The 27,999-nt window shown below is 31.5% G+C and overlaps 2 protein-coding genes and 1 long non-coding RNA gene across 4 annotated transcripts; 1 reads left to right on the top strand and 2 right to left on the bottom strand.

The window, feature by feature from the left end:
* Positions 1 to 108: 108 nt before the first annotated feature.
* LOC120194386 (cytokinin riboside 5'-monophosphate phosphoribohydrolase LOG1-like) lies at positions 109 to 2,672 on the bottom strand. The gene is made up of 6 exons (XM_039196700.1): positions 2,534 to 2,672; positions 1,931 to 2,028; positions 1,798 to 1,828; positions 881 to 980; positions 394 to 464; positions 109 to 306 (listed from the first exon to the last, which is right to left on the bottom strand). The coding sequence occupies exons 1-6, from the start codon at positions 2,651 to 2,653 to the stop codon at positions 124 to 126; spliced, it is 603 nt and encodes a 200-aa protein (XP_039052631.1). The 5' UTR covers positions 2,654 to 2,672; the 3' UTR covers positions 109 to 123.
* On the top strand, positions 844 to 27,684 carry LOC120194387. The gene is made up of 3 exons (XR_005522964.1): positions 844 to 1,015; positions 17,025 to 17,032; positions 27,669 to 27,684. It is a non-coding gene; the product is annotated as an uncharacterized LOC120194387 (long non-coding RNA).
* On the bottom strand, positions 20,975 to 24,849 carry LOC120194385 (putative cyclic nucleotide-gated ion channel 15). Of its 2 annotated transcripts, XM_039196699.1 has the most exons (8): positions 24,697 to 24,849; positions 24,015 to 24,091; positions 23,346 to 23,910; positions 23,051 to 23,263; positions 22,649 to 22,941; positions 22,374 to 22,485; positions 21,912 to 22,148; positions 20,975 to 21,831 (listed from the first exon to the last, which is right to left on the bottom strand). In XM_039196699.1, exons 2-8 carry the CDS (start codon positions 24,041 to 24,043, stop codon positions 21,148 to 21,150), a joined length of 2,133 nt encoding a protein of 710 aa, XP_039052630.1. In that variant the 5' UTR covers positions 24,044 to 24,091; positions 24,697 to 24,849; the 3' UTR covers positions 20,975 to 21,147. The 2 variants fall into 2 exon arrangements, with proteins under 2 accessions (XP_039052630.1, XP_039052629.1); XM_039196698.1 differs by lacking the exon at positions 24,697 to 24,849 and having other exon boundaries at positions 24,015 to 24,127.
* Positions 27,685 to 27,999: the final 315 nt, after the last annotated feature.

Here is a 27,999-nt window from a genome sequence, read left to right as displayed (position 1 = left end):
AATTTAATTGTTCCGTCTCCCAGTTTAACTTGGAAGCAACTATCTCGTGTCGTGCTTCATACTCCTAAACATTAAAAAAAATGTTAGTTTTTTTTTTTTTAAAAAAGGGGGGGTTTGCAAAAACTAATGGAAAATTAATGGGTAAAGAATCAAAAACAAAACCTGCATATTCTGGACCAGCTCTTTTGCAGTGGGAGCCGAGACTATGATATGGCGAGCATTTGGGCTGATGAAACCTTCTTCCACTGCTTTGTCAATAAATGACAACAACGAGTTGTAGTACCCGTCCACATTCAACAATCCCACCTTCAATTTCAACACATCATTTACGTTAATCTACATTTCCAACTATAAATACCAATTTTCCAATAGAAAAATGGGATAAAAAAATACCGGTTTATCGTGGATTCCAAGTTGGGCCCAGGTTATGACTTCAAGAAGTTCTTCAAGAGTTCCATATCCACCTTCACAAAATACAACACATCGGCCTAAATTAATGGGTTTTCATATTAACCCAAGTCCAAGATTTATGACAAAGAGAGGCAGAGGCAAGGGCTTTAAAAGTAGGGGAGTGACCCAGATGTTGTGGTCCAGGAAAAGGACCTCCAAGGGACACTGTCAGATAGAAACAATGATTGTTTAAGGGCATGGTACACAATTCTGACATGGATAGAGGAAGAACCATTTTTTGATAAAGATAAAACAAGTGTTTCACAATTTTTCAGTTCATAATATCTAGTAGAAAGGATAGATCATTGCATTCTCACCACATGAAGGTTTAAAGTACAGTAATTTAGATGATTTCGGATTCGACACGAAATCAGAATATAATACGGAAAATAATTAAATTAAGAAAAGTGGTTGAGGTTTGTATACCGACCGGGTAAGGCAATGAAGCCATCAGATTGTCTAGCCATCTCAGCTTTTCTTTGGTGCATGTCTGCTACTGCCTTAACTTCCCCTACTGTTTCTCCAGTGATCTGCAAATGTTTGATCAAAGACAATACAAAGCAAAGTCAATATAATACCAACTTTCAGTGAGAGATAAATAAAAAAGCTTTTCTTCACTGGAAAAGCAATGATGAGAGTAGCACAAGTGGTGAGCTCAATCCTAAATCATCATACTGTTACTTGGGGGTTTGCTTGGCAAATCAACACCCATTTCACAGCAAACAACAAAGGAAAAGGAAAAAAGCAAAGAGAAGATAATGCAAGCACCATTTAAACCTGATTTTATACTAAGAACGAGAATCTTGGTGGTGGGCGGCTAATAAACACCATTGGAGAGGGGACAATAGAAATGGTGAAAACCCACGTGCACACTCAAGCAGAGATGGACCGAGAGTAGGTACTGGACATTTCAAATTTTCATATAATTTAAATATTTTATTTATATTTTCTATTGATAAAATAATTTTGCAACCTCTTAACTTAAAATTTTCCATTCGTCCATGCACTCAAATGGAATGGAATTCATTGACGAGGTTTCATTTGAAAGAAAGTAAAAAAGGGTGAAAAAACAGGGGAACATATAATTTCAAGACCAGCCAAAAAGTCTATATTGAAACCTGCATATCTGCATGAGTGTCAAATGGGAGAAAGTGTAAAAATCCATTCTTAAAAGATTACAAAAGTGAGGTAGAGATTCATGTCATGGGAGCTACCACTAGAAAGAGAATTAATACCTATTTTCATTTTCAAAAAAAGAGTGGCTGATGATATTCTTCTTCTTCTTTAGACTACTGTTTATTGAAGGTAATATTAATTCAAAACATGGAATGCAAATGGAAGACGTACCTCTCTTGGCATAAGTGTCTTGGGAATCACTCTGCAGATATTAAACACGAAGAACAACATTAGAACTCAATCAATCCATTTTTATGCTATATGTTTTGATTCTTTGAATATCAGAAAAGGAAGAAATGCCTACCCAATGACATGGCGGCCACCATCAAAAACTGCTTGCGAAATCAAACCCATTAGTCCAATACTTCCTCCTCCATAAACCAGATCGATGTTTCTTGAAACCTTCATTTGGAAAAGTAAAAGGGAAAAGCTAACATTTCAATATGTTCTTTGGAATGAACAAAATAAGATCTGCAACACCTGGTATTTTCATCAACGTACGCTTTAGTTTACTTCGTGAAATGAATTTTGTTTATGTTAATCCCCAATCAAACTAAGCTAAAATTACTCCAAGGTAATCACTGTTCACATTGATTAACAACTTCAACTCTTAGACGAAGTTTAAAGAATAGGCAGAGGAGCAAACAATTTGATGAAGAGATGGAGCTGAAAATAATACTCCAAGGAAATCACTGTAAATATTATCAGTGAAGAAGTAGAAAGTAGCAAATGGAAAAGGCATGCAAGCATGACCAAAACAGGGTAAGGACGTAAATTTTTAAAAAGAAGTGAAAAAAGATAGAAAAGTGAAGAAGAAAGCAATTCAAGAACAATTTGAAAGCTTGTTTAAGAAAAATACATTAAAAAACAGAGAGATGCGGGATTAAAGAGGGCAGAGGGCAAGTACCAATTCCCTGCCGAGCTCAATAGCAGCTTCTTTATAACTGCTTCTCTTTCCAGGGCTACTCCCACAGAACACGCAGATTCTCTTGAACTTTGATTGTTTGATTTCCATATCTCCCTCCATTTTTTTGAAAGGAACAAAGCAAATATCCTCTGCTTCAATGAACAAAGAGAAATGGAGAAAGTAAAAGAGAGACAATTTGCGGGTGTGACTTGGTGTGCATATATAACGCGGGAGGGCAGAAAGGTGTTAGTTGTAGAGTAGCATGCGTAAATCCATGCTCTAATGGTTCATTGCCCCCTTGACAAACAAAAGGGAAATGGTTACATCACTCCTTGTAGAAATTTTTTTATAGTTAAACTCACCGCATCTTCCATGATCACACTCGTCAATTTTAAAAATAAATTTCACATAATTGTTCATTTTTTATTTGTATGTAGGAAATAGGTGAAGATGTATATTTACAAAGAAAATGAGATAGAAAAATGTTATTGGTTGGATCAACAATGACGTGATGAGTTGGGTTCATTTAATAATTTTTTCACCCTTGTTTTTATCTTATGGGTAAACTATATGAATGACCACCCAATTATGGGTTTAGTGTCAATGTGACCACTATTTTCAAAATTGAGTCAGTCTGATCACTTAACTATTTAATTGGTTCCAATACAACCATATGTAAGTGCTTACATAGTGGTTAACAAAATTGGTATAATTACGTATTTGATCATCAATACTTGTACATTCAATCAATTTGGTCTTGATTTTAATTTTATTTAATAAATTAATCATTCAATCATAAAGTGGCATGTGTCAACATATGATCATGACACATATCACATATACACGTGTCAACTCCTGATTAGATGTTTTTTATAAGTTTTAATTTATTTTTTTTATTTAATCAAATAGTGATACATGTCATCTCCTAATTGAATATAAAATAAATCAAAGATAACTTGCATTTAGGGGGTTTAAACTTGGGTCACTTGATTAAAAGAAGAACGCCCAAGTCACTAGGCCAAAAGCTTCATTTGGTTAAGTATTACAACAAACTAAATTTTTCTTATAATATTGTTAATGATTAAAAAACAAAGAAACAAAATCATTCAAACGAGTATTTGAACCTAAACTAATAATAAAATATAGGGTAAACTACTTGAATGACTATCCAACTATGGGGTTGGTATGAAAATGTCCACCATTTTCAAATTTGTGTCAATATGACAATTGAACTATTTAAGTGGGTATCATTTAAGTCATCTGTCGTTAAAATCTAACAGAGGAGTGACGTGGAAGCTAAAAAAATTGTATAATTACACATTTAATATTCAATACTTGTATATTCTATTAATTTAGTCCTAGTTTAAGTTTAATTTTATAAATTAATCCTTTAATCATGAGGTGACACGTGACACTAGTGACATGAATTTTTTTTTATTAATTTTAATTTATTTAATTAAATTTATTTTCTATCCAACTATACGGTGACACGTGTCACCTTTAATTGGAAAGAAAATAAATAGATGATAACTTGCATTTTGGGGAGGGTTTGAACACAGGTTCTCTAGGATGGAAATGAGGTGCCCAAAACGCTAAGTCAACTGCTCCATTTGAGTTAGTTATTACAACAACATTTATTATCTTAAAATATTATTAGTTGTATAAAAATTAAGAAATAAAAAATATTCAAATGATATTAACTTTTAATATTTTTATATTTTTAAAACAATTTAAAATAAGTTTAATATTTTATTTTTAAAACCAAATTCAATATTGTTTATATTTTTAAACAAGGTAAAGTACTATCCAAATTGATACATTCAAGATTAGTTTAAGAACTTTAAAAGGTATTTATGATAGGGGATGACGGCGGAGTGATGATTCTCATAGTTGAAGAATCAAGCCTAGGAGTCTAGACTCAATCAAAGAACGAGATGGAAGATGGATTAAATTGTTGTTACAATCTAAGGTTTTGAATGTGAAAGAAAGTTACTAGAAAAGTAAAATAACAAGAGATTAATATGAAGATAGTGAACATTGCGATAATAAGGTAAACAAAGATAAAGACGATAAAGATAGGATGACTTAGACAAAATTAAGGTTTCTGCAAAATTATTCTTGGATGGTGGTGGGCGAGTTTGCTATTTGGATGATGACGATGACGATGATAATGATAGTAATAGTGATTGATAGATATTTTTCCTACGAACCCTCATAATCACAATTGATTAGGCAAACTCGATAACTGACTTTAACTAGCCCTTCTAATTGTAATAAGAAGGCAAATTGGAGTGTGAATATCTCCCTTAGGAAGAACTTAATGATGAAGAATGCTTCGAAGGCATAAGACAATCAACTCTTGTAAAAACGAACTCTCATTGTATTATTAATCAAAGAAATATGTTTTACAATGGTGAATGGAGCTTCATTTATATAGGGTGAGGAGTTCTATAAATTTAAGTAACTACTGAATAAAATAATAATAAACTAAAGTTAATATTTCGATTCTATCCTAATTCTTAATAAAATAATAATAAACTGAAAAATAATATTTTAGCTCTATCTTAATTTCTAATAAAATAATAAATCTAATCCTAAAATATAATGCATCATCCTATATTAAATTATATAAATAATAAATACAAATATTGATAATTCATAATATTTACAAAATCCCGTATTGGAATTTCTGCGTACGTTGTCTTCACTAAAATGGACATATCTTGAGTTTCCGATATCGGATTGACGATTTTCAAGTAATGTTGGAAAGCTAAGAGACAATTGACCGTATCTCCAAAAGACATGTCGACCAAATAACACCTGGATCCCATTTTATCAATTTCACTGAATTATAATTTGAATGAACTTGTTGGAAGAATTTATATAGGTATGAACATGAGTGGTCTGTGGAAAAGGAGACTTCAGGCTTTTAATAGTCCACTTAATACCTCGCAAAATCATTCACTTTGAGATGCTTATTAATTGGAGTAAAAACCTCACATCTTCCTGCTCTTGTTTTCTCATTTGAAGTTTATCCCAAGAGATTATTATTTTTTACTTCAGTATCAAGTTACCAATCAAATCTAGATACGTTGTTGGACCTAGTCTGCCAAGTATTTGTCCATCCCCCCTACATGAAATTAAGTGTACTAACTACTAACTACCGTTATTCTTTTGAAAAAAAAACTATGGTGTATGGTAAGAGATAGAGGAAAGAAGATGATGGTTCACATAATGAATGAAACTGAAAAACGGAAGCAAAAGAAGTGTCTGATGCTAAAATTTGGAGAGTATAGGGTCTACAAATATAAAGACATTGAGTGGAGATGGATAATGAGAGCAGCCAATGAGCCAATGACGCATTTTATTTGTACCCTTCACCACCCCCAGTCCCCACTCATCGTCAATGTTCTTCGCAAAGGAAACACTTTTATATGAGGGTGGAAATGAGATTTAAAAGTTTGATTTGAACAAAATTAAATTTCATTATTCTTGAGTTAATAGTGAAATGTTGAATAAGTCGAGTTCTAATTTACTACGGGTTAATTCATAAATTCATTTGAATTTATATATTTATGAATGTAATTTTAATATTTTGTATTAAATTACTACTCTATCTAAAATATTAGTATAACAAACCATAAGGCAGGATAATTGCTTGAATTCAACTATTCAAGTCCTTTATAAATAACAAGAAATTTTGTTGACTTAAACTTTAAATTCAAATTATTGATATTTTAAACGTACATGATAAATTTGGTCAGACTCAAATGATTTGATTTTTAAAAATAAAAGTTTAAATTTAGATAATAATATTTATATATAATTGAACTAAACTTCACTCTATTAAAGCCTGGATACTACTTGACAAAGTCTCTTAATTCCACCACATTCTCTCATTACACTTTGTTGGACCAAACATATGCATGTCGTACCAACCCAGTGGCAGATGCACTCATGGTTGAAGGTGGACACTTGCCCTGAAATTCATATTTTCTTATATTAGTCACCTAGTTATTGATAGTACCCACTATAAAATCTAATATTTTTTTCAATTAATAACCTATTTATGGATAGTTTCTATTCTGAAATTTTATTTATGTTAACATTATTAAAAAAAATGTATCGTTAATATATATGTGTCAGCCTCAAATATTTTATTGGATCCGCCGCTATTTCAACCCCACTCCTTGAGTTCATCTTCATCTTCTAGTACTCTTTTTCCAACATCTTTATCCAATTTTTGGGGCATGTACTTTAGCATTATTGTATAAAATTTATCAAAACTTTTCGATGGACTTCGTACTTGTAAGAATGTATGGAGCTAAAATTAAATATTGACAGGGCTCGAAATATTAGACTATTTAAGAAAAATATTAAGAATTATAAGGTATTTAAACTCGAAATTCAGTATGAATAAGCGACTTTAGTGATTAAGGGGATTGTTGTTATCTTTGAGGTCCCGAGTTGAAGCACTACATATGTAGGGGTATGAGTGTTTACTGTCAAATAATTGAAAGTCTTTGTACATATACTAACATGTATTCACCTTAAATTTATAATAAAAATTCACAAGACAACTTTTAATTTGTCTAATATTTAAACTTACAATGACCTAAATTGTAATTAGACTAAAAACTTGAGAACACATACTTATCATTCTTTAGTTCGACCACTACTTGATTAAATATTTAATAAATTTTTATATTTTTTTAAATTTAAAGATTTGCTTTTACATAGATCAAAATACTATTAAACTAAAATTATATCTCCGTCCCTAACTTGTAAGTGATAGAATTTTACAAGGTTTTTAACCACCATGTTGGATGTGAATTATAAAGATGTTTTTTTATGTTCTGATTGTAATATTCACTCTGGAAATATATTTTAATCAGCCAATTAAATGGGTAATCTAATTATATTTTTGAGTTTTTAATAATCGTTTTTCCTTTAGAGAAGATTGAATTTTGTTTAGATCCTTAAACGAATAGGTGAAAATTAATTATAAAGTATTATTTATACATTAAATAAAATTAAATACTTATTAAGCATTGAGTCTAATCTTTCAATGATAGATTATTTTTAAATATTAAATTTATAAAATCTTTCGATTTTCATTCTTTTAAAATAGTTACTTATTATGTTTGTTCAAAATTTCATTATCTTAAAAGTAGTAAACAATTAACCTCCACGATTAGAATGTGAAAACAAATCGTATCCATAAAGGTCGCTTAATGCGGATTGATGAGCTTTGTAGTTAAAAGTATATTAGTATTTCTTTTTAAATTTAATTTTTATTGGATATTAGAATTCAATGCGATTAATGCAAGTTTAACGAAAAAAATTCAAGCCAAACTAGATTTTTATTAATATTTAATCAAATTCCCAATTGTACGTGAAAGTCAAATAATTGTATTTTTTATAATGATAATTCAATTTAATTAAGATAAAGGAAGAATACGAAGTAGAAGTTTGAATGATGGCTCAAACTTTTCCAAATGAAATAAAGGTAGAATGGTAAAAAATATAATATATGTACAGGTTGTGATTGAGTAGAATTTCGAAAAGTTCTGAACTCGAATTCTTTTGGAATTCGCTGATTATTCAAAAGATTTATAAAAAAAACTCTTGATGAATCCCTCCCACTAACTAAGTTATTAGGAAAGGAAGCAATATTTATTTAAATTGGTAAGAAATAAGGAAATGAAAGGCATGGAATGGTAAGATCAATTGGAAATTGATAGTTTGGAAGGTAAGTTGGAGAAGTCATTACAGATTTTCTAGAGGATATTTGAAGATGATTCTCATGTGGTGAAGTAGATAAATCAATTGAGTTTCCATTTGACGTAAGAGAAAATTGATTTGGAAATGTGTATGAGGAGATAAGAAATTTTTTATTGATAATAAGTTAGGAATTGGATTGGAAAATTCGTCAGAAATTGTATAAGTTGAATGGGAAGAAGTACTTTATAAGGTTAGATACGTATCTGAATCCAATTTCTGATGGATCAAGTGAAGAAATTTTCAGTATAAGGAATAATACCAAATATTGTTTTTTTTGCAAATAGCATAGACTATTAAAGTTAAAAAGGTGCAATAAATTCTGCAATCAGTAGGGATTACTAGTTTTATGATGTCGCCTCTCATACGGTATGAGAAAATTATTGGTGTACGAAGAAAAGAAAATGACCTATATAACAAGAAAGGTTTTGATTTAAGAAGGAAAATTTTCTTAGTTATGAGTAAAAGTTAATAAATATTTGTGTTTGCTTGAAGATAGTGGCACAATGGAAATGTAAGAAATGATGGACCAACTACATTTACAATAAAAAAGGGAAAGATAGAAGTGTTGGCCAAAATAAGAAGTGGAAATTAAAATAAAGAAAAAGAATATGACTTTCTAAGGATTATAAGTGAGTTGTAGAAGTTGATATGTTACACTGAAAATTCTTTTTTGTATTGAAAGTTGTCAATTTTTAATTATTAATTGAAGAAGAAGATAGCATAATGAAGGCAGGGTAAAGTTAAAGTTTATTCTGTTAGAACAAATGAAGAATATAAAAGTACATGTTAAGAATAGAATAGGAAAACGAGAATGAATTTGAGGATTATAGGATATGTTTGAGGTAGTAAAGAAATAAGAAAATATTTTCACTCTAGAAGGAAATAAAGACATAAGGAATTAAAGAGATGATTTAGAGGACCAAGTTTGACAAGGGTTATAAATAAGTGTAGCTTATAAGCTTGGCATGACACCCTAACTTAAAATCATGCATCCGTCTCTGAGAGTCATACTCTATCCATATGAGGTCACCACATGACTTTTCACAAAATGTATAAAAAGACTCTTTATCAGGGGTGGATGCATTAAGCCTCCTAGGCAGGGTCGGTCTTGACTTTTTTTTTGGCTTGGGTGAAAATAAAAAAATGGGTTCCTAATTTTAAAAACAATAAAAAAATATTTTATATTAACATTTTTATTAACTAAACAAATAGTAATTCATTACAATATCAAAAAGGTCAAAAAAAATATTTACGCATATAAATACTTACAAAAAAATATTACCTTTGAGCATTTCTTGATGCAAAATCAATAATGATAATGTCAACATCAATGCATTTCAACATATTTCTTAATACATAACACAACATTTGGAAATAAAAGAACAATCTTATCTAGAATTTGAAAATATATAAAAATCAAAAGAAAGAATTTTAAAACATGATCTACCTAGAATTTTAAGAACAATCTTCAATATGATTCAAGCACAACAATTGATGATAAACAATTGATGCAAAATCAAAATAGGAGAAATTAAAAGCGAGAGAGACAATTTTAAGAGGAATTGTGAAATATAGAAGAAAAAAGAAACATGCTAATTATACTTAATTTTTTTCTCTCATTGAGTTTTAAAGAGAAAATAATAATGTTAATAAAAATTTCCATTGATGTGGAAAATGGAGAAAGAGATTTGGTCAATTGATGATGAGAAATTAGAAAGACCAAAATTAAAGATATTGAATTGGATTTTTTTTGAATTTTGCGAAATAAATATTGAATTAGAGTTTTATGGAAAGTTGAATAGTTTACTAACGTTAATATAATATATAATGATAACAATTGAAGTTTAATAAACTCATAGACTCCATTATTTTATTTTACAATTATTTTTGAAATTTATTATCAAAAAATTAAAAAAATTATATTAAGAATTTTTTAAATTTGTTGGCCCTGGGCGGGCACCCCTCTTGCCTTGGCCCAGGGTCGACCGTTCCCTTTGGGGTCAATTGCATCCATTATTTAAGGAAAAAAGTGAAATTTAATTTAATATGTTAAGAAAAAGTGAAAAAAATAAAAATATTTATATATCTATTATTTTTTTAAAAAATAATATTAAATTTCGTATCTCTATTTTTAAATCTCTTGATCCGTCAGTGCTATTTGTCACGAGAAGGAAGATAAATGGACTCTCTTTCTTTGCCTTTTTTTTCCTTTTACTCTTTTTTTTCTTAATTTCCCTCTCAAGAAGAGGATATCAAACTTAAACTCATATATTCCGTCATCGTCATTTTCCACATGATTTTTTATATAATGATTATTCGCACAAACTAAATGAAATGAATTACAGTCAAACACCATCATCACCTAATTGTTAATCCATAAAAATGGAGTTGCTTTAACAATACTTCCATGTAATTTTATTTCGAAATTTTAATAAGTATCCCATTTGTTAGTAATTATTTTAAATAGATATAATAATAAAATTCACGAGTTATACTAAGAAAATAAATGGTGGAATTCTTAGTCGGAGGTAACTGATTGATCTCCATTGCTTTTTCTCTGTCCCACTTTCCATCATCCAATAACGTTTATATATATATATATATAATTTTGGTTAAATGGTCATGGCCTTTTCCACTAATGCAACATATGCTAACCAGTGGGATCACCTCTTGTCCCTACCCTTACCAACCATAAAGCAGGGAATATATAAGAAGAATCCAAGGCTGAAGTTTGAAGCTTGTTAATTCCCTTGTCGTTGGGGAGCAAGGACAAAGCTTTGCTTTTATTCATTATTATTTTTCATTTACATTGGGTAGCCATTTTACCCTTTGGGGATAAGGCAAACGTCCTTTTCACAATATTATTATTACAATAATAACATAAATTTTGCCAACTTTTATTAACAAGAGAGAGTTGCTTAGGGAGAGGTTCAAACATCATACTAATCATCAATTGTTTCTTATTTAATGGAGCATACACACTTTGGTTAGTTAATTAATCTAATTGTAGTCATCCGTTAATGATGCATTATTTGTTTTAGTAATGGAAATGACATCAAAGGTTCATGGTTCTATTGGGGGCCACGTAGGACAGTTGTCGGCAAACGCACCATCGAATCAGTTAACAGTAACCGAAGCAATTATTTGTTGATTAGTTAAAGGATTTGTTATTTTCTCTTTAATATTGAATTTGAGCAATTATGTCGGTAGAGTATATATGCATTATTAGGGTTGAGCCCGATTAGAAAATTTGCGAGTCTAAAATTTTCAAGCTCAACTCGAACTCGAAATCATGAACAAAAGCTCAAAAATGCTTGAAATAAAACCCCCCTTAAATTTAACTCGATTGAAGTTTCAAATTCGAACCTGAACCTTAAATACGTGAAAACCTTAAACTGAAGCTCGTAAAAGCTCGAAAAGACTCAAATGGAAAAAACCCTTAAATTTAACTCGATTAAAACTTCAAACTTAAACTCGAACCTGAACCTTAAATACGTGAAAACCTTAAATTACATTTTGAAAAGGCTCGTTAAGAACTCGAGTAGAGTTCGAGCTCGATTCAAGTCCATTAGAGTTGAGTATTTATCGAGCTTTGAACGAGACGATCTCGAGTAGCTCGAGATCCGTCTTGTCTCATTTACAGCCCTATGCATTATTAATGATTGAGAAATATTATAAACACATATTACCTTACCATCTTTTTAAATTATTAAAAAAAAGAATAATCTTTAAAAAGTGAAGAATGTACATATCATACACTTAATATTTATATTCTTATACTATTTAAAAAATCAACTTAAAAATCAAAGTTGTGATAGATATCAATTGAAGATTTAATAATGAATATTAAGTCCTTTATCATTCTATCATTGTTGAAACTGTGTATATCCATATGATTTAATTAATAATTAAATACTCCAATTATTAATATGCTAAATTCCCTACCATAAAGGGAAAGGAAATTTATCTATATTTATTACCAATTCTCCGTTTAATTAATCAAATGCTAATTAATTAAAAGAATAGTTAAAATATTTAATTTTTAAATTAATTCTTACAATTATACTAAAAATATATATTTTGTTCTTACCATGATCTTTATTTAAAAATTATAAATTAGATTAATCTTTATTTAAAAAAAATAAGATCATAATTCAAGAGGTGAAAAGAGTTAATTTGATCATAATTTTTAAGAGTATGACCCAATTTATTATTAGGATTGAAAATTCATTTAATTTTTTGATACAATTAGAGGAGATTATTTGATATACAAGACTAACTAAAATAAGTTTTTCTTTAAAAATTAACTAGACTTAAGGAGTAAAACAATCTCTTCGTTGAAAAATGTATCCAACCATACCCTTGTACGTTAATAATACATCAAATAAGTTATTTGATTAATGTAATCTATCTTTTATCATTATAATCCTGACATGTATGTCATGCTATCTGATAAATAAATTTATTTGGTTTTTTTAAAAAAATTTAAAAATTTATTTAATTATTTGATAATAAATATATAAACAAATTTTAGATTTAAAATAATATAAAATTGACTTACAATATTTTCCACACTTGTTCATAGGACTTGAAAGACTCTCAACAAAGATCAAAATGTTATTATTTTGACGATTAGCCTTGCTTGCATGTCACAAGCTGCTTAACATATTCTGTCATACTAAACGTGTCTACTATTTATTTTTATTTTAAATATTTTAAATAATTAATTTTTTAAAATATATATCTAAAATCTATTTGATTTAAAGTTTTTCAAATATATTTTTTATATTTTTATCAACAATAAATTTTTAAAAAAAAATAATGATTCAAAGTTAAAAAAAAAATTGACAAAATAATCAACAATTAACAGTTTTAACAGAATGAATATTATATTATACTAACTATGAATAGTGGAAATTAAAGTGGCTTGGACGGCGACTAATGACAAAATATTCAACTTTAATGTTATAATTACAGTGAACCAATCTTATGGCTTTTGACTTGATTCCCTGTTCCTTTGCATGATACTTCAATTACAAGCTACAGAGATACTTGATTGAAGCATGCATGGAAATGAAGGTCAAAACTTCCCACAAATTCAAATATATATACATATATATATATATATATTAAGACATCTAGAATCGGATAAATTAGAAAGCTTTGATCTTTCGATATATATATATATTTCTTTTCGGTCGTATCATTCAGAATTTAAATTCCATAAAAAGAATTACAAGTCGCAGCAAAACAAGCGTGTCTTTTTCGTTTATTATTTATACATGGGTGTATGAATACGAGACGATGTATGATCCCAAATAGATGGTGAATCCAAAAATATTTTTGAAGGTGTGCACATATATGCTAACAACACTAATTTTTAAATGTGACGAACACAAATAAAATTTCAGGGTGAACACTATTAGTAAAATGATAAAATTAACCGAAGAAAATTTGAATTCCAAGATAGGCACGTGCCCACCCTAGACTATATGTGGCTCCGTCAGCGATCCCGATACATACATTTAAATTATGATATTATATTATGAATAAAAAAAATCAAAGAAAATATTTTTCATAATATATTGTTATAGTATCATAATTTGAATGATTGAAATTTTGTTTTAGTTGAGACAATGGATAATTCTATAGCTAGGCTGCAAAAAAATTTGCAGCGTTGATTGCATTGCATGACATGCTTGCTAAGACAACTAAAGTGTCTGTTTGAAAATATTGGTGAATATCAAATAGGGAAATTAGAATGGTGGTTGAAGTGGCCAATGGCCAGGCAGTCCTATGGGCAACTGCCTGACCTGCAACCATTTTTCTTTTTTCTTTTTCTTGAGTTGATTCCAAATAACATCTGCAAAAGTTGAGATGGCTGCAATCGAGACGCCGAAATTTTATTGATTTAGTGTTTATTTTTCCCAGCTGCCAAAGAAATGCTTATGGGGATTACCACTTGAGTTGGTTTGTTTGTCTTTCATTGGGACAAGAGACCCGCCGTTATCATTCTTTGTAATTATAGCAGTTTTTTAGCGGCGTATTGAGAGTAAACGTCACTAATTTTAAATATATAGCGACGTTTACAATCCAAACGCTACAAAATAATAACTTTAGTTGTATTTTTATACAAACGCCGTAATAGGGTTCACTCATAGTGACCATTTTCAACAAATATCGCAACAGAGTAGTACTTTAGCGGCATTTGTATAATGACATAATAGAATTCATTTATAGTGGTATTTTTTTAATAAACACCGTGATTGAGTTCTACTTTAGTGGCGTTATTTACAAACGCACAATAGTTTGGTATATATGTGGCTTTTTTTTATATCAAACGCAACAATAGTTCAAAAAACGTTGTGATAGAGTAGTATTTTAGCGGTGTTTTATATAAACACCGCAATAGGGTTCATTCATAATGACATTTTTTCAACAAACGTCGTGATAAAGTAGTACTTTAGCGGCGTTTGTATAATGTCACAATAGGGTTCATTTATAGTGACTTTTTTTTAACAAATGTCGTGATAGAATTTTACTTTAGTGGCGTTTGTATAGCGTCGTATTAAATAATTATCTTTCCTTGGGAGTGTCTTCTGTGACATTCAATTAATTGTTCGGTTGAAATTTTTGGCCAGTATACCAAGTTAAGACTGAAGCCAGGCTAGCCGAGGCCAATAGTCAAAGTGGGTCCATTTCTAATGACTAAGCCCATGAAATAAGGTATGGCTTTGGGCATGACGAAGGACAATGGGCCCATGATTTTACACCCTTATGGCTTTTGACGGTTGGTGCTGGGATATAATGGAGGAATACTGTCTGATTATCAACTTCTAGGGGTCCAATTCTGTGTATTTTAATGTCATCAAATGTCCCTCTTTTTACAGGAAAATTTTAACGTCATCAAATGTGTCTTTGTTCAATCTAAAAGTGGAGTAAATAACCCTTTTTTTTCTTCTTGGTATTGTGAAAATGTGCGCTTTATATGATATCAACATTGCCCAGCCGCAATGATAACCTAAAATCTTTAAAGCATGTGAAATGGAGCACCAAAACATAATGATAATTTGTATTATCAACTATCAAGAAATAGATATAAGATAATTACAACCATATCCTTAGTTTAATGCATAGAGTCCAAAGAGTGTGCTTTTCCCTTTTCCCCCCCCTCAAAGATTAACCAATAGCTATATGTTAAAAAAGGGGGATTGGCCAGAAAAAAACATGAAATATTTTTGCTAATGTCCCATTTGGTAGGGAAAGAGATTGGTAGCATTAAAAGGGTAAGAAAGCTAGTTAGTCCAGTCAAAGAAAAGTGGGCACCTAAAGTTAACATCATAATGATTGAACTCATACTTTGGCATTTATTTATGTCTTCTGGTTTTGCTTTTAAGAACTCCTATGTCATCAAAAGTGTAAGATGTGTGGAATTGTGATGCATGTAATTGGGAACTAGTCCAACTTTGAGAATACGTTTATATGTCTTCAAACTCAAAGTTTATCATACTATGAATAAGATGATAAAATTCGAATGTCTATGACAATTATAAAACTTGTAAACTGAGTTTTCCAGAATACATCGCTAAATTCTTCTCGTAGACACTCATTTTCGTTCGAAGTTATTTTGTTTTCTTTTTATTTATTTATTTTATTATATATATATATATAGTAATATAGTTTTTTTTTCAAAACATTTTTTGACAAAGTATAATATATAATTTTTAGAAAACGGTTTTCAAAAATATATCTTGTATAGTTTTTAAAACATTTTGAAAATTATATATAATATATAGTTTTGAAAACATTTTGAAAATTATATATAGTATATAGTTTTGAAAACATTTTGAAAATTATATAGTATATAGTTTTGAAAACATTTTTGAAAACATTTATATATTATATAGTTTTTTAAAAGACATTTTGAAAATATATATAATATATAGTTTTTAAAAAACATTTTTGAAAATATATATATTATATAGTTTTTTAAAACGTTTTTGAAAATACGTATAATATATAGTTTTTAAAAAAAGCATTTTGAAAATTTATATATTATATGTTTTTGAATTTTTTATATATTATTATTGTTTATTATTATTATTGTTTTTATTTCCTATTTATTTATTTATTTATTTATTTCTTCTTTTTTTTCTTTTCTGTCCAGGGTCCAAAAAAATCAAGTCCAATGTACAGGTCCAACTGTTAGGCCTGAACCAGCCCAAACAACTAGGGTTTTCACGCTTGGAACAACGCCGCTCAACAGGGGACTGTTAGATCAGGAGAGATCAACGACCAACATCGCAAAGGAGTTAGGGTTTGTTTAACTCTAAAAAAATCATCAAGCCGCAGCCAGATCTGGACCTTTGGATCTGACCCAATCCAACAGTCAATATCAAGTCAAAGAGAGTTCCAGAAGACTGAATGCCAACAACCACGCACCAGTCAGCACCGGGATTTTCGGTCGGGGAAATCGGGGCTGCCCCATCCCGAAATCCCCTGCCAACGGCGGGCACGTTACCATGATAATATGAGATAGCGAACATCGGTAGTGGGTATAAATACCCCACAACCCACAACACCGAAGGGGTATCAACAGAACCAAACAGAGAGCGGGGACACCAAGCATCAACAAAGAACCCACGAGAGTACACAACAGAAACCGAGCAAACTGAACAACAACAATACATCATCGAGAGAACCCGAGAAAAAATAGTAAATCGAGGCGTTATATAGAACCACAAACCCATATCAAACAACCAAAAACCATTAAGCCAACATCACAAGCAATAAAAAACAACGATAATGAACCATAAACTATTCAAAGCCAAATACACCAGGAGCCGAAGAGTCATCGTCGGTGAGGTAAAAAACCGAAACTAAAAACGTAGATCTACGTTTTTGGGGGCCTTTATGTGGGAATTTTTTACGGATTAGTGTTGAGGAGGTAGAGGAGGATATTTTTGGGGGGTTATAGGTTTTTCGGTCACCGTCGCCGGTGGCCGACGCGGCAGACCGACCTTATTCTCCGACGGAGAATTGAGAGAACTCTCTACTCTCTCTCTCTCTCTCATTATTTCTGATGAAAGTGTAAAATGAAGTGAAAATGGGAAATAAGCCTAGCTTTAGGCTTTTTATAGTTCACGATAAACGACGTCATTTTCCCTAGGGGTTGTTTGCGTAATTTTGATATGGGGCCTAATCGCAGCATGTGTCCCTCATTCCTTGTAATGTTATTTTCTAGCCATGGGTTACACTTTTGATGTATCATCCTCAATACCGGGTTAGTGATCAAATTGTAAAGTTTCAGAATTTGGTGACTAGAGTAGAACCATGGATTAGTTCAATGATTTATTTGGAAATAAATCATAAAAGTTCTTAGTAATTATTAGATGAATTGAAGGGCAAAAGGGTCATTTGACAATGAAGATTTTTATTTTCCTTATAAGATAAGGAAACCACGTGGGAAGAAAGAAAAGGTTTCAGAGTTCTCTTCTATTCTCTTTTTCCTTCTTCATACGTGAAGGCTTGAATCAAAGGTGAGTCTTCTATTTAGATAATTTCTGGATAAATTTAAGGTTGGGTTATGATCAGTAGATGATAACTAAGCTTAAGGAAAGCTTAAGTTATCTTAAAATCAAAAGATAAAGGAGTTAGGGAAGATTAAAGATTTGAAGTTCTTGAGTGAAATATTGAAATAGAGTGTAATAAGAATTGAAAGTTAAATTTGACTTGTCATCAAAAAGAATAAGAGATTTATGAAGTTAGAAAGGATTAATAACAAAGTTAAAAGTTTAGCAAGATTCTTAAATTTTAAGAATCGTGATGAGATATGGAAGATAAAGATGGTTTATATGGATATAAGTTGGTTTAAGTAATGGTAATTGAGTTTAATAACATGATAGGGACTTAAAATAGAAGAATTAAGTGAAAAGTTGATGGTTTTCGGGCTTAAAATGCAAATTCTGGGCAAGGTGTATCGATGCACATTCAATGTGTATCGATGCACTCTTTAAAGAAGAAACATCAAATGTAATTAGCGCATCGATGCATAAGGAGTGCATCGATGCACCCCCTTAAAATGAAAACATCGAAGGTGATTGGCGTATCAATGCATGGGTAGTGCATCGATGCACATGTTAAAGAATGCATCAATGAACTGTAGAATGTATTGATGCACTTCAAGGGGAAATTGAAATAGACATTTCTTTTGGTCTAAGAAATGATAGATGAGAATATATCAATTGTATACTGATATGTATCAATGTATGATTATATAGATATCGAGCACGCACAAGTTCCGGAACAATTATCAAGTCAAGATTCGATCGAAAGAAAGGAAATCATAAAAGTGGATTGGAAATTAGTGAGGCCCAGGTGAGTGCATATTATTTAGTATATGATGTTTAATGGGAAATAAGACTTGCGACAAGTCTATTTCCAATAGTAAAATGCATGAATTCCTAGATAGAAGTATGTGTTTGCTATGGTTCATATGTGTGCATGAGTCGATGTGGTGACATATTATTGTATATGTTGCATGATTATATGTGTTAACATGCTTTTGTATGTAATGATATAAGAAGTATATGCTATGTGATATATATATATGAACATATGTGAAACTGAACTATGTGATTGCATGAGAAAGATATGAGCCATATGACATGATATATGTGAACATGAGAAAACAAATTATAAGATATGAACTATGTGATAATATAAAAAGAAGCTATGTGACTACATGTATATGTGAAAGAAGTTATGATCTTATATGACATATGATATGAAAATGTATATGTGGAATGATATAAGTGAAAATGCCCATGTTATATGATACGAGAGCTATAGGTATAGTTGGCATGCCAAGAGTCGAGGGTTCTACGTGGTCCTTCGGGACATATATGTATCCTTTATAACATTTACAGGGTCTTTTGAGACAGATTTGATCCACTGGAATATGTATATGGTTCTTAAGGAGTGGTCTTTCGGGACAAATACAGTACATAGGTCCTCTGGGACAAAATTTTCATAGCCCCTAGTGGGATCCCTTACGAGCTGTGGTGGCAGCATAGTGCACAACCTCAATAGATTCACATATCTACAGTTCTCACAGGTGTACATGGGCTAATAAGAGATAACATTGAATACAATGTATATGATATATATATATGTTTTGTGCTATGAATTATATAATATGATATATGTGTCTTAATGATTATTGTATATGTTATAAGATATACGATATGAACATAATAGATCATATAAACAAGAGAATAGAAATATGAATGATAATAATATGATAATGATAGGAAAGAAGATAATTATATGCATATGTGTATTTGATATATGAATAGATATATGTTGGGTATGATGTGATATCAGTAATTGTTCATGCATGATTACAAGTTATAGTTTACATTATATATTTATTGTCTCACTAAGTCATAGACTTAGCGTGTAAGTGATTTACACGTAGGTTTCAAGAAGAGTGAAGAACAATGTGAAACAAGACATATCAGTTCTCCTTACTGAAAGTCATATCAGAAGATAGGTGAATAATATGTATTTTAATATATAAAGTTCTAGTTGACATGCATTCAAAAGAATATATTGTATAAGCTCTGAATTGTTTTGTAAACGTTTTAAATAAATTATATGTTATAAAAGTTTTAAATTACTCATTATTTTATACAAGTAAATGTTTTGAAAAGTCAATGTGACACCTCTGACTCGTATTCTGTTTTTAATACGGGTTGGGGGTGTTACATTTGATTTCTTCTATTTTGAGCATCAATGTTTCAATTATTTTATTTTAGTCTGACTCTGAATTGCTTTGTTGTTTTCATTAGAGTTTGACTTTGGATATTACATTTGCTAGTATTTCATTTTAGTCACTGTTTTGTTTAGGTTTAATTATTATTTAATCCCCAACCCTTATTTATTATTATTATTTTTATTTTTATTTTTTTAACTTTTTATTTCATTTCCGTCTTTTTCTTTTTTTCTTCCTATTTTAACATTTTTCTTTTTTCTTTTTCAATTTTTTCCTTCATATTGTTTTTTATTTTATTTCACATTTATTATTATTATTATTATTATTATTATTATTATTTATTTACTTTATTTTATTTCCCTTAAATTTGTTTTATTATTATTTTTTTTACTTTTGTTTATTTATTTATTTAATATTTTTTCCTTTATTTTTTTCTTTAATTTTTATTTTTATTTTTTTCTTTCTCTCCTTTGATTGATTTTTTAGTTAGTTTTATTTTTTTATTTAATTATTTTTTTCTAATATTTTCGATTCTTTTTTTTAGAGAAATTCCAATCATTCAAGGTAAGTAGTTCGAATCGAATTTTTAAAATTTTTATTTAAATTTCAAATTTTCGTAATTAAAGACAACCGACAAATTAATTGGCACCGAAAGGGCGGTTTAATGGTGCTAATCCTTCCTTGGCCGTAACCGACTCCCGAGCCCGATACATTTATGGTAAAACACAGATCAGGTAAGATGGCGTCCGATCCACCTAAATTCGTTTTAAAATGGTCGGTGGCGACTCTAACCCAATTCATTCAAGTCGAATCCGGTCCATCCGAAAGACGGTTTCGACACTCCTGTTTCTCAGCTTTAATATGACTGGAAAAGGAAGTTATTGTTAGGCTGTGAAGAATTTCCACCTTGTAATGTATTTATAGATGCAAATGTTGAAACAATAATCAACTCCACCTTTGTTTACAGGCCACTGAAGAAACAAAGAAAATTTACAGGCATCTCTTAGTGATTAGCTACACACTACTAGATCCCCGTTTGGGAGTGTAACCAAATTCATTCCTCTTCTACAGAAAAATCTGGCTCTGCGGGTTTCCGCAAGGAGCTGACAACCCCAGAAGCAGACCCTGAATGCATATTATTAACACCCCTCCTAGTTGTGCTTTCTGCTAGCCTGGCTGCACATATAGCCCACCCTGAAGCCGGTGCCAGTGCTTCAGCTTCGGCAGCCATCATATGGTTCTCCTTAGCTCGTAGTTCAGCCGCTTCCTTTCGTTTTTTAAACCGACGCCACGCTGCTTGTATGAAACAGGCAGCCCATGTTCTCCACTGGTGTGAGTAAAAACGGAATTTGTGTCTTAGCTGTTTACTATGCAGTCTTCTGAACTGTGATGCCACAAATTTGAGGTCTTCGGCTCTGAGAGCAAAGGCCTCTACTTCTGATATTGCTTTAACCGTGCGAGTTGAACATGGGAGAATGACACTAGGACGAGGATCCAACGCCCATGTCAGTAGTTCCTCACCACAGAAGTCTCCGGGGCCGATCTTGCATGAATTGAAGAATCCGGTACGGCCACCGTTTGTAGTGTACGAATCTAGGTGGCCTCTGATTATGAAGAGCATCTCGTTGACTGGATCACCTTCGCGAACTAGGATAGTGCCTTCGGTGCACAATGCGGGTTTAAGTCTCTCACAGATTGCATCTAACATCCTTTCATCCATTTGATCAAACAGCGGTACCTGTTGATCCCCTAAACATAGTTACATATCAAGCTGTAATTGTTGCATGAGGTCTAATGTTTTCAGGTTGTATAACTTACTCGTCGAACAAGGTCGAGACAGAGGTGGCGTTTGATGTCTCTACGTAGATCCAAGGGAAGGCCTTTGAGTAAAGCTTCTTCATCAACTCCTCTTGTAGCTAGCCATTTATACTGATCATATTTTCTCACAGAATGCCTTAACTCAGGAGGAAGTTGCCTGTGACGCATCCATTGCTCAGTATCAGTTCTCTTGATTCTCCACTCTTCCAACCGAACGGTTGTTGATTGAAGGTATGTCTGCCAGTGAAACATTGTCACAATCACAAAGTTAGAAGTTGCCAAAAATGGAAGAAATCGAGTTCATGACATCAAACGGTATGGGGAATTCCAAGATCATGTCAAAGACATAACCTAGGATACTTTCAGAAGTGTCTACATTCCATTACTCAAACTTTTCTAATACAAGCTACATTCTTACTTTTTTCATGAAAAAGTTCTGTGGAAATCAATTGGAGGACTTACTTGCATATTCCCAATGAGCAGTGCAAAGAGAACCAGACCAAGAGTCGCAATAATAATGGCAAAAATTATTTCACCCACATAAGTGCTTGTGTCAAGATTTTGTCCCAAAGAACTGCATGTAATAAGAGACCGAGCATTAGAGTTAAGCAGTAAATACATCTTTCAAATGTTTTCTTCAGCATCACTGCAGCTGGAAATACACTTGAAAAATCAGGTTCCGTTATTGATTTCTTAAACAGTTCTGAAAACAAAACTTTCTGAGGGAAACAACTGACCTCAAGTTCCTTAAACCCCACCAAAGGCAATAAAAGTACTTGTTGAAGAATGGTGCCGTTGTAACATCGAATGTCAATGCATCACTATATGTACCAAACTGATAGAAGCCGGAATTCGGACTGCAAAGGCCGGTGATATTGCTGGACCTGAACCAGGTATCCCTGCCTGGGTCATTGATCCTGTGGCAATCAAAGTATTTATATTGACAAGTTGATTCCTCAAGATCACAGGCACTCCTCCAGCATGCTTCTTGGCGCTCGATTGCGAGAAGGTACCAGCTAGCTCCTAAAACCTTTTTAAGAAATATTGAGATAAGCTAATTTTTTATTACTTAAGCTAACAGTTTAGAATTGGCGTTTTTATGTGTAGAATCATAGTTTATAGGTTTCAGAATCACTTACATGGCTAGCCAGCATGTAGAGAATCAGGTTATAAGCAGCTCCAGCCCATGCTGTTTCTGTAACAACACCAGTGGCCTTGACAATTTGTGATGAGAGTGGAAATATTAGAAAAAGTCTTGGAAGGTACTGAAAAATGATTATGAACCGGAGCACGTTTTTCGTGTTTCTCATCGTTGAACCTTTGAGATTTGGAATGATCATCCAAATCAAAACCTGGGACGCAAAGATATAGAAAATTGAAGCCTTAGTATTTAGCTAAAGGGAAAAAATATGGATGCCTTAGTTTTACACATACCTGAGGAAGGGGCAGGGCAGCTATTAAATCAATCCAGAAATTCTTCTGAAGGTACCTGGAAGCAATCTTCCTGGAATCAATGACAAGCTCTCCTCTCCCAAATACACGAGAAGGAGGCGCGACATAAGCTGTCCGAAACCGAATGAAAATCTGAATTATATAGAACGCATCAGCCATTGATCTAACTATTGTGAGGATAACTTCATGTGGGATTCCAATATCAATGCAGACTTCTTCCCAAACTGCTGGCAAATAAAAGAACAAAGGATCCACAAACAATGAGACTATGCATGATACTAGAAAAATCTTATTCCATCGATGAATAACAGGTCCACGAGGATCCAAAATCTTCTTCTTCACTCTTTCGAAATCCTCGGAGAAAACCCTGGACAGCACTTTAGCTTTTAAGGATTTTCCCGTCCTACCAGTAGGCAACTCCTCAGCCTTCTTGGTGCTAGGCTCTGGTATTTTTGTCCCATCAATGTTGTATTTCAGCTTTATCATATTCATACCCTCCCCATTGATGGTGTTGTGGAGCTTTGGCAATTCAAGATCATCTTGAAATCTGAAAACATGCAATAAGCAAGTAACATCAGTCGTTTATTCCATATAACACGGACGTAAAATGAGAGCCGATTGAAATCATTAAAGAATAAAGATGGAACAAACCTTACAGATCTTGAATTACCATACCCCATGTCTTTCCTCCCGATGTCGTTGCCTCCGTTTTAGTTATTAGATGTGATCTGTAGGAGGACGAGAGAGAAAGGGAGAAGGTTACAATGTTGCCGCCCAATTAACAAACAGTTCATGGATCTGATACCGTGAATCAACTGATGTTTAAGTAAGGTAAGTGGGAAGAACACAAAGGCACAAAGTGCAAAAAAGGCCCTGTGTATGGCTACTTGAACCAAGAATCATGTGACCACTGGCATAAAAGATTTAACTTGAAAATGAAGCAGCTCTAAAGACCCCCCCCCTTTCAGGGGGGAAAGAGCTGGTCAAAACACGGGACTCATTTCTTTATTCAAAGCTTCATAAAGGGTTTCCTCTCAGACCACCACAGAAAAAATTTCTGATTTCGTGGAATAAAAATCAAAAACCCATTTTTTAAATGATACCCTCAGGGGAAAAAATGCAGCAAATAAATGGCTTAAAAGTAATGCATTCACTGTTGACACCATCTTAGAAATTTTAGTCAGCTTGATTCTAAGAGAAATATTGAAGATTGAATATTGACCATGATTTCATTTTCTTAATTCATTGATCATAAAGGAATTCATAGCAAATTGGAAGAGAACAAGTCAAAAATAATAAAAAAAAACTATAAAGAAATACGATTCTTGTTTACCGATTCCAACAAACAGGGACTTGAGAAACTGCTACAGAAAGCTTACAAACAAGCATAAGGCCAAACCATGTAAAATCCTGAGGATTCACTTCCGTTCAGTTTCAATCTGATCTGATGATGATGTTTAAGAAAAGATTCACCCGATTTTTTTCCATCACGAAATCCGTTCACCGTAACTGAAATGGAAAGTTTAAACAACACTTTCCATTGTTAGAAGAACGAACCTTTCTCGATGTACACGCCTTAATTTGATGGGATTTTGTATATTATTAACAAGTTTGAAAACTTAGAAACCAAAGAATTCCGAGAAAGTGACAGAAAGAGTTCATCCCAAGTAATTAAAACCTGTATATTTAATATTTATTGTCATAAAGTTGGTGGGAAAATACAGTTAATGTTTTGCTGGAAATTTTTAATATAAAATTATTTATTGGAACTGGGAAGATAAAGACAGAGAGACAAAATCATATGAGTTTGTCTTTTAAAACAAAAGGATGAAAATCGGAAGGGAAACTGTTCCGTAGTGTACTTCTGTTTATGTACTTATCATTTTATTTTTAAATTATAAATTATTTATGACTTGTAAGATCCGAAGAGTTGACTACGTTAGAAACGAATGCCCAAGGAATCTTGGCACGTGTTTGTTCAGTAATGTACGGTTACTTTACAATTGCAACATGGTGGTAATAAATATATATTACTTTTAGATACACGTAAATTACGAGTTTGTACACAAACAACTACAACAAATTAAATTTTCATTCTCAAATGATTAAGAGTTTTCAGAATAAATATTATTTTGTAATCACTTTAGTTTAATAAAAAAATCTATTATTTATCTCAATAATTTTGAGATCACGTGGTCAAAAGCTTTTAATTCACAACTTTTTTTTTAAGTTGTGAGTCTAATCTCTAAGAGTAAAATTTTCCTTCTCCCTCTCCTAAGTAAAAATCATTCAAAATTTTATATATTTATCTAAATATTAAAATCTAAAATTTTGAGTCTAAATTTTAAATTTTAGATATGATACGTCTTTATATCAAATAGTTTTTTTTAAAAAAAAATAACACTTTGATTCGCAAGGTTCATAAATTAAAATTTATACAATCTTACTTATTTGAACCCTAGAACTTAAAATCTAAAAAGTTTAAACTCTAGATCTTAAATGCTAAATATAAACTTTAAATCTCAATCCTTAAAATTATGAACCTTAAACCTTATTAGTGGTACGAATTTCTTTTCCTTTTCCATTCAAATTAAATTACATTTATAGGTTTTTTTAATTAATTACTAGTATCTGATCTATTGATCGACTAATATAAATTAGGTTTTCAGAAGTCCATTACCAGAGCGACCCTCCCAATTCAATTTGCTTCATACACAAACGCCAGAGTTCAAACCCCTGACCTTACTTAAAAAATCTAATGCATTAAATTTGAAAATTTTAATTACAGTCATATCATTTTATTTATCAATTAAAAATAAAATAAATATTATATTTTTAATTACAATCATATCATTTTATTTATCAATTATAACAATCAATTCACTTAATTTATCGATTGTTATAAACTTAAAATCAAATCACTTATTTTTTACTTAAATTGTTAACGTTTATTATACACTCAATGATAAAACAGTGTATTTATAATAATTAATTAATTAAACAGCTTGTTTGTAACTTTTTAAATTCAATGATCCATTTGTTATCTTTGCAATATAACAATGATTAAACTGTATATTTATAATAATTAATTAATTCAATTATTTTATGAGAAGATTTTATCGCTTTAGTTGTCCTACTTAATTCAATATATATAAATTTTTATTTAGACCATTAAATTAATAAATACAAATTATTTGAATTTAGATAATATATTGTACAAATTAAACCAGCCACACGAGTGATAATAATTCAACTTTATTTTATATTATACATGTAAGTGTAATTGATACTTAATTAACAGAATAAGGTGAACTCCTCGTAATAGTCTAGTGGGCCAGAAGTTCTTTTTCTCCTCCCATGTCCCGTGTCCCACCATGTAATAACAGAATGAGGCCAGCTCACCGTTGGATGATGGTACACCAGCAGGGTATGGCCCATTCATATCTCGGAAGAGACCAAATCATGGTCCCACAAAGATATTAATATTAAATTTGAGTCACTGAAATTTAAAAAGTTTAATTAAGCTTCATCTTGTAGCTTCTTCAATAGTGAATATTGAAAGTAACTGCATAATCCATTCATGTGAAATCCGGGAAAACTTCAGCTCATATTGGGTGGGACTTGGAATAAAGATAAATATCTGAAATTAGGGAAAGTAAACTCAGCTACAAAATTATAAGTGAAATGAAAAAGGTCAACATGAAAAAAAAAGACTGGTGAAAACAAAATATAAAGTATACATCATATTTCTACTCTTGTGAAGCAGATGCGGCTTCTTTCAAGCATGTACTCATCACTTTACCAAGCTTATTGCAAGCATCAAGGCAAAGCTGCATGGCCTGTGCATAACAAATATTCTGAGTGCCATTAGGTACATAAGGTACAATAAAGGGCCTGGTTACATCTATTATAGCATTTTGATTAGCAGGAATCAGTAGCCCAAATTTAAAGCAAATCTTCATGAAAAGTAGACCAAAACACATATCTCATTAATATCTGGGGTTGACCATTCTCCTGTAAATGTTAGTTGAGTGACCTACTGACCTCCTAACGAGAAGGCATACATGTAAGCACTAAGCTTCCATCTTAGTAGCTTTCCTCTTCAAGAATAGGATCAATTACAAGGTTTTTCCCCAAGACAGGCCTAAAAGCCGAAATTATGCACTAAACACGTGAGAAAAGATAAAAGTTATTCAAAGTGGAACTCAAACAGTACTCACTGTTCAAGGTTAGAATAGAATGGAGAAAACCATTATATCATGGATCTAGAGATTGGGATTTGAATAATGGTAAAATGCTATGCAGAAAAGAACAAGCTTCTAAATATCAATGTGCCTTTTTGTTTTCCGGGTTGTAGCAATTTATCATCAATCCCACTTTAATTGTTCTGAACACCAATTAAATCAAGTACATTGCGCGTAACTGATATACTTACACTAGCTGTTAGTTGTAATATTTTACTGGTAGAGATAGTAATGGCTATGTTCTTTGGACTTGGGGAGTATCAGGTACGAGTGTGACTGTCTGACCCTGACATGCTTCTCTTTTCTTCTCTACCGCCCCCTAAATGTTCCATATTTAAAGGACTGATTCCCATGTTTGAGTAAGTGTCGGACATTCACTTCAAGGAAAATGA

This window comes from Hibiscus syriacus, unplaced genomic scaffold (assembly GCF_006381635.1).
Source record: "Hibiscus syriacus cultivar Baekdansim isolate YM2019G1 unplaced genomic scaffold, ASM638163v2 tig00116997_pilon, whole genome shotgun sequence".
Lineage (NCBI taxonomy): Eukaryota > Viridiplantae > Streptophyta > Magnoliopsida > Malvales > Malvaceae > Hibiscus > Hibiscus syriacus.
Note: the sequence above shows the minus strand (reverse complement) of the source record. Positions and strands in the feature narration are given on the sequence as shown.

Excerpts from the sequence above, each read along its gene's own strand:
- LOC120194386 (XM_039196700.1), bottom strand. The coding sequence starts at position 2,653 with ATGGAGGGAGATATGGAAATCAAACAATCAAAGTTCAAGAGAATCTGC. Across the intron at positions 1,829-1,930 it reads GGTGGCCGCCATGTCATTGG|AGTGATTCCCAAGACACTTA; the intron begins GTAGGCATTTCT and ends TAATATCTGCAG. Across the intron at positions 465-880 it reads TGGCTTCATTGCCTTACCCG|GTGGATATGGAACTCTTGAA; the intron begins GTCGGTATACAA and ends TATTTTGTGAAG.
- LOC120194385 (XM_039196699.1), bottom strand. The coding sequence starts at position 24,043 with ATGGGGTATGGTAATTCAAGATCTGTAAG. Across the intron at positions 22,942-23,050 it reads TCTACATGCTGGCTAGCCAT|GTTTTAGGAGCTAGCTGGTA; the intron begins GTAAGTGATTCT and ends TTTCTTAAAAAG. Across the intron at positions 21,832-21,911 it reads GTCTCGACCTTGTTCGACGA|GTACCGCTGTTTGATCAAAT; the intron begins GTAAGTTATACA and ends GGGGATCAACAG.